Source organism: Plectrocnemia conspersa, unplaced genomic scaffold, assembly GCF_051122295.1.
Source record: "Plectrocnemia conspersa isolate PC_06_02 unplaced genomic scaffold, ASM5112229v1 ptg000013l, whole genome shotgun sequence".
NCBI lineage: Eukaryota > Metazoa > Arthropoda > Insecta > Trichoptera > Polycentropodidae > Plectrocnemia > Plectrocnemia conspersa.
The window spans coordinates 7,206,539-7,221,097 of record NW_028277177.1 but is presented as its reverse complement, the minus strand read 5'-3'; the positions used below and the strand labels follow the sequence as shown (position 1 = coordinate 7,221,097).

The following is a 14,559-nucleotide window of genomic DNA, read 5'->3' as shown; positions in this document are numbered from 1 at the left end:
GGTTTGGGAACCCTTGCTGTAAACCATATTTCACATCGATACTGTAAACCAAGGGTTGCACACCCGCGGTCCGCCTTGAACATTTTTCCGGCCCGCAAGATTCATCACACTTTTACAAAATATATTTATTTTATAATGGCCAATACACTGTAGAAATTTTTTTAATTTTGGAGGTGTAATTAATCACGGTGTAACCACGGAGTGTGTCTTATTTAAGACACACTGCGAGATAAATAAATACATTTAATATTAAAATAATAATAGTGTTTCTTAATTATAAAAAAATATATTATTTATGGTTCCCAGAAATTATAATATTTATAAAAAATAATGAAAATAACCATAATGAATAAAATTTTATCCACAAATTAAATGCCATGACCGCACTAATTAAAATAAAAGTCAATAATTAATGCGTATTTATAAATTAAGTAATAAACTTTGTTATCAGTTGCGTTTTTACCGAGCATGCTATACGCTAGCTGCGTCTGTGAGCAGAATCGAGCGCGCTTTTTAGAAACGCGCATCCGAGTTCATAGTGTTGCCAACGCTGCTGTCAGGTTTCAGGTTTCGCTACGGACGAAGTTTACGCCCCCCGGCTTAACCAGATGTCTCCAGTTGACGGCCGTCGCTGTAGAAATGGCGAAATTTCGTACACGATTCATATTGTCGATCATCGCCATTAGCACGTGCATATGTTTTGCGCACAGGAACGAAGTTAGTATCGTTTAATGTTTATTATCACCGTGCAAAACGTTCAAAATGATAATATTTACCTCACAATGGATCGTACAATTAGAGTAACGATAAAATCTCATAACCGTATCCGTTTATGCTGCATAATTTTAATAAATACAGCGCAATGTTATTATGATACATATTGCACTACTCTTTGTGTTATTGCACTATAATACTATTTTTTTTTCTTGTAAATTTTAGGATAATACTGATTTGTCGAAGGGGTTCGACGATAGGCCGTTGTTATTTACAACTTTAGGTGGGGGCATCGTCGCTCTCGATCAAAACACCGGAAGCATATTATGGAGGATCAAAGATGGTTTGTATCAAATTTATTTTAATAAATATATAATACATATTTTTTACTATCTACTATCCATTTTTGTTATTTTCCTAAAAATGTGATTTATGATTCTTAATGGAAAATTCTGATTTCAACACTGCATAATGTAAACAAACTCCCAAGTTTGACCTCCATCATGTGGTTGTTTAAATAGTGTTATTTACAATATTTATCAAATACGAATGCATAAATTTGTGCGTTTTCTCATTTCAACTTCATACAAAAAAGCACTTTAAATTTCGATTAAAAGAATAATGACAAAAACGCAAACATTTATGAAAAATTTCACCATCACAACCCACAAATCAACATGCACTGTCTTAATATAATAGTACAATAACCACTTTTTAATAAGAAATATCTTATTACTGAGAAAAAGTTTTGTTGATTGCGCAAACATTACATTTCAATAGAAATACAGATGAAACTACTGATGTGAATAGAATTATGCTTCCAATAAAAAAATAATTAATACGTGAATTTAGATTACTATTTTATTAGTCTTTTTATCCATAACATATTATACCAATATCTTTTTTATGTTTGTACATTTGTTCATAATTTAAAACACATGTGAAATACAAATAGATATTGAACAATAGCTCTTATAAATGATAATAAACTTCTTTTTAGAGCCTGTTGTTAGAGTGCCGAATGAAAACTATCAGTATAGCCCCCAATTTTTACCGGATCCTAGGCATGGAAGTTTATATATGTTCGGTACGCATGCAGGAGAACGCCAGCTATTAAAAAAGTTACCGTTTACGATTCCGCAATTGGTCGCAAACGCACCGTGCCGATCAAGCGATGGAATTTTGTACACAGGCAAAAAGATCGATACTTGGTTTATGATCGATCCTAAGACAGGCATTAGAAAACAAGTCCTAGGTATGAATAAAAATATTTCGATAAAAATATATACATAAAAAAGTATACCACTAAAGTCTGAATGACATTTAACATAGGTCACGATGATGGATTCTTATTCGAAGAAAGCAAGAGTAACACATGCCCGTTGGATCCTAAGAGTGCAATATACGTCGCTAGAACTGAATACAACATATTGATGTACGATTCGAAGAGTAAAAATCACAGATGGAATGTGACATTCTTCGACTATTCGTCGCACAACATGGGAAAAGAAATGTCTAACGATTATGGTTAATTTATTTTTATTATGATTCACTAGTGGATCTCAACAGATGTTTAATGTATTATGTTTTTAGGAATCGTACATTTCACTTCAACGTCTAACGGAAGAGTAACGTCTTTTGATCGTAAAACAGGCGAAATGCTCTGGTCTCATAATATAGACTCTCCGATAGTAGCGACTTATTTATTAGATCGAGACGGTCTCATTTCCGTACCGTTTAATACAGTCGGCGATGATACAATGGATCATATTATCGAAGACGTTTCGTCTTTGCAAGGGGGCAAAGGATTCAAACATTCTAACATCGAACTTTTGTACGTATTATATATATTATTACATATTAATTAAAGGCCCTAAAGCAATAACATGTTAACTGACATATTTTCAAGACATTGAGTTTTGTAGGAGAGATGTAATTTTATATAATTTCATCTTTTATATATCATTATCTTTAAATTTTTGCTAAGATCGCTGTAGTTAATTACAAAACTACAGCTGTATCATTATTTAATGTCTTATGTTCAATGGCAGGTAAAAGCATTTGAATAATTTCTTAAATTAAAAAACATTTCATTATAAATGAAGGGATTTCATGACATATGCTTAGTAGATATTATAACTCATTTTCGACAAAATCAATTAACACGTTCTTGTCTTTAGGTCTACTATCAATATAAAATTAATTATTTTTACTTATTATGTGTAAATCAACTTCAAGCGTTACTTATATTTACGTTTTTTTTTTAGCCCTTCTCTGTATATCGGCGAACATGTCCATGGATTATATGCGTTATCGTCACTTGTGGATAAAAATACCATCACAATATCAGCCGATGGTCCTCAGCCATTATTACTCGAAGGACCGAATGAATCTAATAAAGAAGATAAACTCAATACAAATAACATGCCTGTTTATAAACCAAATGTGAATATACATTATAATATAAAGAAGTTTGGAAACGAAGATGTGTCCAGGAATTACTTACTTCTCGGCTATTATACTATACCGGAATACGCTGAGACGAATTTTAACATGTTATCAAAATCCACTTCTATATCACTGCCTATCAATTTTGTTAAATCAGATCCTTTAGAAAATACACGGTTGAGATTGGTCATGGAACCAAACACCGAAACTAAGACGGCTAATTGGTACGAGATCGAAAATGATACTAGGGTTAATAAAGGCAAAGAGGTAATAGAAACGCCCAATGACGATAATGACAGTAATTTGAATAAAGCAAAGCAGTCGATAGCTAGTCAGACTGATTTTGACGACAAAATGGAGATGACGTGGCCTCATACCTTTTACTTTTGGTTGTGGGAAAAGCAGAATGTGTTTTTTAACATTTTAGTGTTCACCAGTATTATTGTCATCATATCGATTCTGTTGTATATGAGAAATCAGGTAATTTATGTTTTATGTAACAATAAGAATGTATATAAATAATTTTATTGGCCGTAAAATGATTTTTATGGCATTGTATAGTATAAGATTTGAAGTTATGAATCATTCAGTATTTGAATGAGTTTGTGATGGAAGATGTTTATCTTTCAGATGCTAATCTTCCAGCAGCTCTCTCAAAGCGGTTCCAGATATTCTAATCCGTCCTACAATTACAATGGTCAGATTGTATCAGTGCCTGAAGAATTAGAAAATGGATCTATAAAAGTCGGTAAAATAATATTTTATCCAGGTCAGATTCTAGGAAAAGGTTGCGATGGAACTTTTGTATATAGGTATACTAAAATCCATTAAATAATTTCATAATTATTCTAGTATTGTGTATCAATTATAAACTTACAGAGGAACATTTGAGAATCGAGATGTAGCCGTTAAACGCCTGCTTCCTGAATGTTTTTCATTTGCTGATCGTGAAGTTGCATTGTTGTCGGAGTCAGATACGCACGTAAACGTTGTGCGATATTATTGCATGGAACAAGATAGGTTGTTTAGGTAATTTTGCATTTATAAATAGATAATTTGTGTATTGATTAATTTATAACTGATATTTTTTTACAATATTTCAGATATATCGCTTTAGAACTATGCGCAGCCACGCTACAGAATTTTGTACAAGATAATCTAGAAAAGGAGTATAAGATAAATTATTTAGATATATTAAAGCAAGCCACTGCAGGATTGGCTCATCTTCATTCGTTAGATATTGGTAAGTATACTATTTTATTATACACGTGTAGATCAAAAAGTATCCGATTTTAAGCAAAAAAAAAGTAGCTTACCTATTTAGTTTTGAACCTAGATCCTTTCTGAGCTAACTCATTTCTCTCATAAAATCATATTTTGAAGTCTTCACTTCTTTAAGTCAAAATATGTACATGATCATAATATATGTTTGCAACATATTCATTTAAATAGTCAAAAATTAAACGTAAATTTTTTGATAATAATTTAATGATTGCCTCTCAATTATTTTTGTGTAATGATAATAATATTTATTTGACTCAAATTTATGGTCATGAAGTTTTAAATGTCTGTTGCCCAAACAGTGTTGGGGGGAATAATCGTTAAATAGAGAATTTTCTATTTCAGAATATCTTAACACATTTCACACGGGTATGTCACGTAGTCGCCAAGGTCGAAAGCAAACGTATTTTTATTGTATCGCATATTACTCGCTATACTCGTTAAAATTCATGTAACTTGCATTTCTTATCAGATTTAAATGATTTTTTTATATATTTGTTCCTCGTATAATTTTTTTATTAAAGCATTTTCATGAGTTTTAATTCTTTCGCGGTATTTTATGTATAATTTATCGAAGTGTTCATTTACGGTATCTATTTTTAAATCATGGTGTAACATCGAGTTGTGGACAAACCGCGGACCATTTGACGCGAATCTTAACGGACTACTTCGTTGTCACTGAAGTTTTATTTTTTTCATGTATCCAAACCCGAGAAGCATATAAAATTACAGGTCTTATTATAGATTTAAAAATAAGTAATTTGTTTTTGATATTTAATTTACTTTTGCGGCAAAAAAGAGGGTTTAGTTTTACTCTGGTTGTTTTAGTTTTTAGAATTAGAATATCTATATGAAATTTCCACGAAAGTTTAGAATCTAAGATGAGACCCAACTACTTTGCCATGTTTTGTTAGTCTAGAAAATTGTTATACATTTTTATTTTTACTAATTTATCGTCAGCCGAGTAATTACTAATAAATACCGTTTAGATGATTCTCAGTCTGTGTTCCATGTGTTTATTTATATTTTTATGAAAAACCCTAATAACTTTTATGTTTGTAATCATTTTAGGAAAAGTCATACAGTACCTTGATAATTTCATGTATTATTATTATAAATTACTATATTGATGGATTTAAACTAGTAAGAATTAAAAAAATATTGGGGCTATTTTTTCATTATAAAAAAATTAAATAAACATATATATATTTTTAATGACTCTCAATTTTTGTTATTGAATATTTGGGAAATTAGTCTAAATTTTAAAAAACTATTTTAAATGCTTAAGTAAAAATTTTAAATGGGTTTTATTTTTATTATTCAATGTTACATTGATAATTTGATGAATTTAAATAAATTACTATTTCGTTGGTACTCAATTTGTGTTCCTTGTATTTATTAGATTTTTTTTAAAGAAAACGATGATAACTTTTAAATTTGTTTGAGTTTTGAAAAAATGTTTTTGCCATATTCATAATTAAATACATACAAATAAATATCTTTTAGATGGTTCTCAATCTGTATTTCGTGTATTTATTTATATTTTTAGAAAAAACCGTAATAACTTTCAAATTTGTGCACGTTTTGAGAAAAGTTGTATCTTCATAAATTGATGTATTTTTGATATTTCTACCCTCTCGTCACTCAGGCTCGTGAGGCCGTTTTTTGTTTTTGCTCAATAGTTTGCGGTTTGTGAAAAAGTTGATATGATAAAAAAATAATTTAATAATAAAGTGACAATGTGTGAGTCGTAAAATAAGGGTCGAATTCACGGAAATATATTTTACATGCAACAATTTGAGAATACAGTGCTACTAAACACTGATTACAATAAACAAAGAACTTTTCAACTAAAAACACTAACAAATGCAGCAAATCTTCAAGATACAATAACATTTTGTAAGATGGAAAGATGTATCATATTACTTGAAATGTTAACCAGATGTTTAAATATAAAGACGAATATTCCACAACATCTACCAAAGAAGCAAACCTTTTCATATTCCAAATTATTATTTATTATTTAAACACTTAAATAAGACTAAAAACGAACTGATAAAATAGTTATACTTGTTTAATAGAAAATTCGATCAAAAATTTCCTACGAGAACCGCGAAATACACGATTATTATTTTACATTTTTTTTTTGGCTTTTTTTTATGCTTCAGGTGTTTCAAAAACCCATTTTAGTACAAAGCATTTGTTTATGGGCAATAGTTTTTTTTTGTCTAATATGATGTTAACTTTTAGCGGATTTCTTGTTGTTGCTGCTTTTTTTTTAACTAAAATGCGTAAATTTTTCGATGTTATTATATTATACATTTCGGAAGTGTGCAATCATATCCTTCGAGAGTTATTTGTTGTAGAAGTGGCAGAATTATTGCTAGTGCCTTTTCGAAATATGTAAGTGTAAGCCAAAATTAATTTCTCTCCGTGGTTTTTTGATCTCTGCCAATAGCGCCGGTTAAGTGAGTAACTCGAGATTTTAATACATTCTCTCACAAAATCTTGGATTAATGGAAAAAGGGCTTGCTTAAGTGAATAAAGCCTTATTGTCAAACTCCGCCTTATAATGTCCTTCCACTATTGAAGCACAAGTCTCCCGGGTACCCTTTATAAACGAAACCATTGTGGTCGTTTCCTAACTGCGAAAAAAGTATATAAATGAACTATGGTTGAGCAAATAATGCTTGTTGTACAATAAACAGTTAAAAGAATTATGAATATTTTCCTGCTAATTATTACCTTCAGAACCATCGATTGATTAACATCCATAGCTTCATTTCAAGTCATATTACAATAATCTATGGTCCGGTTTCAATAATAAGTGCCTTAAACAATCATACTTTTTGATCAGACCTAATAATATTTTTACCATGTTCTTAATTTATATTAATTTATAGTTCATCGAGACATCAAACCCCACAATGTTTTGCTATCGATGCCAAACAGTAAGAATCCCATCAGAGTTATGATCTCCGACTTCGGTCTATGTAAAAAACTGAATATCGGACGTCACAGTTTTTCGAGACGTTCCGGTGTTACTGGAACAGACGGATGGATTGCACCGGAAATGCTCCAAGGACAAAGAACGGTAAGATTGACCCAAAAACAGATTGATAGTATCTTGATAACAATATATATTATATTTTAGACGACATCGGTAGATATATTTTCTCTTGGTTGCGTGTTTTATTACGTGCTATCTAAAGGTATACATCCGTTCGGCGATGTTTTAGAGAGACAAGCCAAGATTTTGAAAGGATATTATCATTTGGATCATCTGAGGTATGTAGCGATGAAATCGTAGGAAGTATAACCAATTTTGTTTGATTGTATATACTCGTTATTTTATGTTTATAGTTCAACCCTACGAGAGGAAGAAGTTGATTTAGCAACATGTCTTATCAAGACTATGCTCTCGAGTGATCCACAAAGTCGTCCGACGGCACCTGTCGTTCATAAATATCCATTGTTTTGGAATAAACATGAAGTCCTTACATATTTACAAGTATATTATTTTTATGATTAGGTATTTAATTGTTGATTTTTTTAATGTTATATTTTTGTGTAGGATGTCAGCGATCGAGTTGAAAAGGATCCACCAGATGGTCCTTTGGAGTATGGTGCTTTAGCTGTAGTTCGAGGAGATTGGAGAGGACGTGTGTGTTCTTCGGTAGCGGCAGATCTGCGTCGCTATAGATCTTATAGTGGAGATAGCGTTAGAGATTTACTGAGAGCCTTGAGAAATAAAGTAATATGTTCTAAATATGTACATCATCTATTTTTTTTATGTGTACATATATATAAATTTATTATGGCACTTTTTAGAAACATCATTATAGAGAGCTAACCCTCGAAGCACAAACCAGTCTAGGGTCCATTCCCGAGAACTTCACTTCTTATTGGCTCAAGAGATTTCCGAAGCTGCTGCTTCACACTTGGCTGCAAATGCAGGTGTTCAAACACGAGGTTCCTCTCAATATGTATTACGATGAGAGTTACGTGTTCGACAATAAGTATATAATACAACAAATCGAGTTGGAAGACTTAAAGAAGTACGAATACGAGAACATCGGCGAAAACAATCTGTTTATCAAGAGCAGACAGTATTATGACAAAGCACAAGGCAGAAAAATAAAGTCCCGCCACGTCTTTGAAAAGCGTGCCAATATGGAGCTGGAGAATAATGAGCAAGATAATAATTTGCCATCCGAGGATAACGCTGTACAAGGCACGCCAGTGAAACAGAATCAAAACAAAGATGATAAAGGAGAAAAGAAGAATGTTAGGTTTAAGAATCACAGAAATCAGTCCAACAATGTGACACATGAAGTGGAAAACGTTCAACAAAACAATAAACTGAAGAAAAGACTGAAGAACGAGGAATCTAATGTTGTGTGGAATTTATCTACAGAAAATAGTTTGGTCGGTGATTAGATCTCGTTATTGATTTTTTTAAGGAATTAATTTCAATGAAGCCGGTATACATATACATTAATATATACACGTGCTGATCAAAAAGTATCCGACCTTAAAAGAGTTAACACACTTCTTCCGTGGTTCTTTTACTAACAGAAGCCTTTTTGACTGAAGAATTTTGTTGCAATAATTGACTTTCATTCTTTTTTAGAGTACAATATGACAAATGTAATGAACATTTGGTGCAAGTGCATGACAATGATTGCATTTATCACTAACTCTGATTCCAGGATTTGTCGCTGCAAAATATAGGGTCGAAAATTCTTTGATCAGAGTATATATGCACAATTAATGTATTTTAAAAATATTTAATGTTCAAAAGTTAATAGGTTTAAGATTAAACGATTTATATTAGATTGGTGCATATGAAGTGTAGGATTATTTCCAAAATAAAATACAATGTGTAGTAGTTTAAAACTACAATTGAAAGCAAGCATCAGTTTGACTATAGTTGGTATAGGATCTCATCGTTTTTCATTAGTTAACATTCCAAATTATGACTGCCAATCGTTAATTGGATCGTCATATTGTAACATCTTTTTAGTGTTTATGTTTAACATTTAGTTTTATAAAAATAGTGAGAGGAATTTATTAAATATTTACTTAATTTGATATACTACCGATATATGTAAAACAGAGGATGCAAACATGTGATACAGAAATTACAGGAATGATTCAAATGAAAACCTTACCTAATATCTTTTATCCACTTACAGAGCTCACCTTATCCAAACTTTTTACTCCATTTGTAAACTTGCTGAAAGGACATCTATGTATCAATTTATCAAACCTTCATTCGTTTTTTTATGTATTTTTCTAGTTTTCATTTTTATATTTCTACTATAACATGACTAATTACTTTATATTTGTAAGGTTTTCATTTGACTCATCAATATGTATTTTCTTTAATATAGTTATTTTTAAAAAATACATTATATTAGATAGGTATAATCATATTTTTATTATCACTAATGTTTTGTTATTGTGCAATATTATCTTTCAATATCAATGATGACATAGTTTTTTTGACTACTTTATGATCATGTGTTGTTTTAGGTGTTTACTGGACTAATATTGGTCTTCTTGCACTGTGTTTATTTTATTAATCATCAATCCAATAATCACTATACAAATATACGACAGTTTTTATATCAACTACGACTCGCTCGTTAAACGTGTCTGGATTTGTCTGTGATAATATGTGTTTGTGTAACTATGTGAATGTTCACGCGTTTAAGCTGTCACTCGTTGTACTATTGTTGCAACACGCCAACTGTATAGTAAATGAAAAAAATGGCATCTAGATGCAAAATATTTTTGACCAAAAATATATTTTTGTACGTTTAAATATTGAATGAATTTAATAGTATTAATGCGTTCTATTAACTTTTTAATTTAACGCATACATATTTGATTATGCGTATCAGTGTTGGATGTGTTAATTTGTTCGGGATATGTTAAACATTTTTTTAGTAAATAGTTGACAATGTAAATAGTGATAAAAAGATGGTGAAATAAAATCAATATTGCCACTATATATATTTGTATTGATAATGATCGTTTATACATGTAAAAGTTCTTAATGAAAATAAATATAATTTTTTATTGTATAATTAAGAGTATTTCTTTACAATACAGGTCAATCACAGTTACATCACAATACAAAAATAAAATAAAAAAATAACATTTACGATTTAAAAAAATATATAATAATAACATGGCACTAAAATAATTATCTATTGTTTTTATAAAGACTTACATAATTAGTATATACTCTATATATTTTGCAAATAAATGTTTTTACCTCTAGTACTCGGAGTAGACTTTTTGGATTTGTTTATATACAGTGCATAAACGTTTTACAGCTGTTATATTCTCTCTATTTTTAAAGCATTTTCCATGACTAGGTGCAACGATTTTAACAAACAATAAAAATAGAAAAAATACACTTGTATAAGTTTTACATCTAACGATCCACTCTATTCGAAAATAACTAATATTTTTACTATAGATATCAAGTAATAAAGCTTATATGTAAAATTACACCTTCAATTTAGCCATTTTTTTTGTTTTAGTCGATTTTATAGTTATTTTTTAGGGATACGTTTGACGTGTAGCTAATTGTATCATTATACTTTTTTACTTGAATTTGTGAAAGTGAATTTATACATCATATCTTTGAGAAAAACGTCAATACAATCAACATCAACAAATAATAATTATAATTTATATGGATAACATGAAACTAAAAAATACTTACTTGCAGATGATATTTTATCTAAACAACTTTTTTCAATTTTTTTCTTTTAAAGTATTTTTTATGACTAGATGTATTGTTTAAAACCAAATAATAATTACATTTTAACAAAAGTTTTATATTCATAATAACCCATCCTAACCATAACGAGATAATATTTAAATAACTTAAAGTATATCCGTCAAAAAATTAACTTCTGGAATGGATAATAATACAATCATTAATAAAAAAATTAAGAAAGATCTTTCAATAACGAAACGATGGTCGGAAATAGTTTTTCTTTCGCTTCATCCAAGGCTTTCTTTCCGACCGAATTGACACAACATACGTTACATTGTTTCTTCAGCAATAATTTCACAATCTCAATATTACCGGACATGCAAACTAAATGCAGCGGAGTATTACCGTTAATATCTTTCAAATCAACATTAGCTTCATTTTCGAGAAGAAGTCTAACAACACTGATCCTTCCCTCTTGAGAAGCAATATGAAGTGCCGTCTGACCGTTATTGTTCTGAATATCTACATTCGCGTTATAATCTAATAAGATTTTACACATGTCTATGACCCCATGTTGAGTCGCAACATGCAGAGCTGTATTGCCTAACAAACCACTAGTATTTGGATTATAGATCGAATCTGACTGAATTTTAGACTTAGACGCTTTACAAAGATCGCAATTACATAAAGGATGACAAGTGTTCGTCGATAAAGTATTCGTTGCGTCTTCTATATTTATGTTCATATAGAAGCATGCTAATTTAACGTCTCCGTATGATATAGCGCGAAACAGTCTTTCAACTTGTCGTATTCCTTCCATAGTTTGCGGCTTTACCGATTGAACTTTTTTGACTTGATTGAAACATTTATCTTCGTTTAAGTCGCACAAATTCAATTTTGATTTGAAATTCGAGTCTATGATTTCAGCGACGTTCTTATTCACACTAACAACGTTAACATAATCATTCAAGTATTGATTCTTCGAGCATAAGATTTTTAAAATTAAGTTACTGTGTGCAAAATCAATGGCATTCTTCCCTTTAGAATTATTCTTCCAAGGATCAGCTCCATAGTCTAATAACAAATTAGTTATTTTAACGTAACCCCATTTAGACGCAAAATGAAGCGGTGTATCGCCATTATCGTTTTCTTTATCAATGTTTAGAGGTACTTTAGAATTTTCGGCAAAGTAAATTAAGGCTTTAACACAAGCTTCGTGTCCGTTATTAGAAGCAAAATGCAACGGTGTGTTTCTATCCATGTTTTCTGCATTAAGTTTCGCATTAGCGTGTAATAATAATAGTAAGGCATTCTGATGTCCTTTAGAAGCAGCACAATGTAAAGGTGTAGACCCATTATAATCAACAGCGTTTACTTTAGAACCTTTTTCTATCAATAAATCGACAATTTGAGGATTGCCGTATATACACGCTACATGTAAAGCTGTGAATCCACGATTATCATAAGAAAATATAGTCGGAGATGTTCTCAATATAGTCTTTGAAACTATCTGACGGCATTTATGACAGTCACATAAAGGATGGCATAAATCAGACGACAATACAACATCATCATCGTTCAGAATCTCTTCGATAGAAACATTCTGTTTTTTTTCCGAAGTCTCTTGAAGCAATTTATTATTAGACTGCAACGAAATTGTACTCTTCTCTAAAATATCTTTAATCTTATCGCAATTAGAGAGTTTGATTTGTTTAAATAAATAATCTAAGCCCTCGAATTCTTCAATCTGCGAGGGAATCAAAACAGATTTACTCTTTCCCATATCGATCATCTCAATATTTTCCTGATTGTTGCAAACATATGTTAGTTGAGATTCAGATAAGCAACATCCAATGAATAATTTAGACTTTATATGTTCAATAACCGCTTCTAATGTTGATACCACATAACTAGCTTCGTCGAATTGATTGTTCGATTGGCAGTTAAATCGGAAATTCTTCAAAAAATTCAAATGAGCATGCCAATTAGATAGATTGGACTTCAAAACTAAAAAAATCATTATAGGCAGTAGTTCATCGGCAGATAAAACATTATTGTTAATCGATCCTTTGCGTTTAATAGCAGTGATCGTATTCTTAATACAAACTATCTTACCTAAAACTGTACTGAAACTTTCAATGTGTGCTAGGTATTTTTTAGCTGCTGGAATGCATTCAATAAAATCGCTATTTATGCCCAAATCGCACAATTGTATGTCAGAAAGATTTCTAATAATTTTATTAAACATCGCATCATCGTGTGCCGAACACGTTATAATTCCATCGAACACTTCTGTATAAATACTATGATACATATGAGTCTCAACAGCTAATCGGACATTATTCATAAAACTCTGACATAAATTAGAGTTATCGCTCAATTTCTTGTTTTTAAGAGCTATGTTTAAACAATTATTGAATAAATTATTAACATTATCTCTTAGTAAATCTAATGTAATATTGTCATGATTAATACGTTTCCTTTTAAAATACCTAGCAATGGTGTCAATGTTTTCTAAAACATCTTTACTGCCACTCTGCGTCCATAGAAATTCAACACATTCCTTCAAAGAAGACATAGATTTATAAGATATATTATTGCCCTCGATGATCTTGAACGGTCTATTAAACGGAGCTTCGACGCACCACACCACGTACTTCATGTTGTTGTCAGTATAAAACGTTTCTTCGAATAAGATCTTCACTTGAAACGGGGGTAAAGCGTCGCTCTGTTGTATAGACACAACTTTATTGGATACCGTGACCGTGTTCTCGTCTAAGGTGTAGTAATGAGTCTTGGGAAGTTCTTCATTAGGCACCAGCACGTGGCAGTAGTAGTCGCTTTCCAGAAATATACTCGTGTGAAGAGATCCAATTCTAGGAACGCACAAGATCCATCCGTCCAGTACGCAGTGATGAAATATGTCAGGATGTTCGTTTTGTAGCTCCACATAGAATGGATTACGGGATAAATCTTCGTCGTAGACGGGATTCATGTTAGCGAACATCTTTAGTTCAATATTTAAGAATCTGACATGGTGTGAATAAAAGACCGGACTATCAAGTCGAACCCTGTGAACTGTCAAACGTATGGATTCCTATCGGATCCTAAGCGCATATAAAGCGAGCATGGTATTTGAATAAATAAATAATATTACATATGAATATGTTATTTTCATATAATCAGTGATGTGTTGCTACGGGCTCTTAATAGTTTAATAATAAAAACGTTATTTAACTTTTAGTTTTTAATTGGTCCTTAAATATTTTATTAAGTCATATATACTTATGTCATACAGTGAAACTCCGATTCAACGTATGGGGGTCAATATAGATTTGTTGTGGCCAAAACTGGTCGGCGCAGAAGTAGCGTTGTTG

The 14,559-nt window shown here is 31.0% G+C and overlaps 2 protein-coding genes across 2 annotated transcripts; one reads left to right on the top strand and one right to left on the bottom strand.

The window, feature by feature from the left end:
* The first annotated feature begins 529 nt into the window (after window positions 1-529).
* Ire1 (serine/threonine-protein kinase/endoribonuclease Ire1) lies at window positions 530-10,538 on the top strand. The gene is made up of 14 exons (XM_088202873.1): window positions 530-717; window positions 940-1,057; window positions 1,715-1,969; window positions 2,047-2,241; window positions 2,308-2,548; window positions 2,982-3,642; window positions 3,793-3,974; window positions 4,042-4,191; window positions 4,266-4,405; window positions 7,347-7,537; window positions 7,598-7,731; window positions 7,807-7,954; window positions 8,018-8,197; window positions 8,275-10,538. Exons 1-14 carry the CDS (start codon window positions 640-642, stop codon window positions 8,881-8,883), a joined length of 3,282 nt encoding a protein of 1,093 aa, XP_088058999.1. The 5' UTR covers window positions 530-639; the 3' UTR covers window positions 8,884-10,538.
* Window positions 10,452-14,265, bottom strand: LOC148227156 (ankyrin repeat domain-containing protein 27-like). The gene has a single exon (XM_088202874.1). The coding sequence runs from the start codon at window positions 14,187-14,189 to the stop codon at window positions 11,415-11,417; it is 2,775 nt and encodes a 924-aa protein (XP_088059000.1). The 5' UTR covers window positions 14,190-14,265; the 3' UTR covers window positions 10,452-11,414.
* Between the last annotated feature and the right edge of the window lie 294 nt (window positions 14,266-14,559).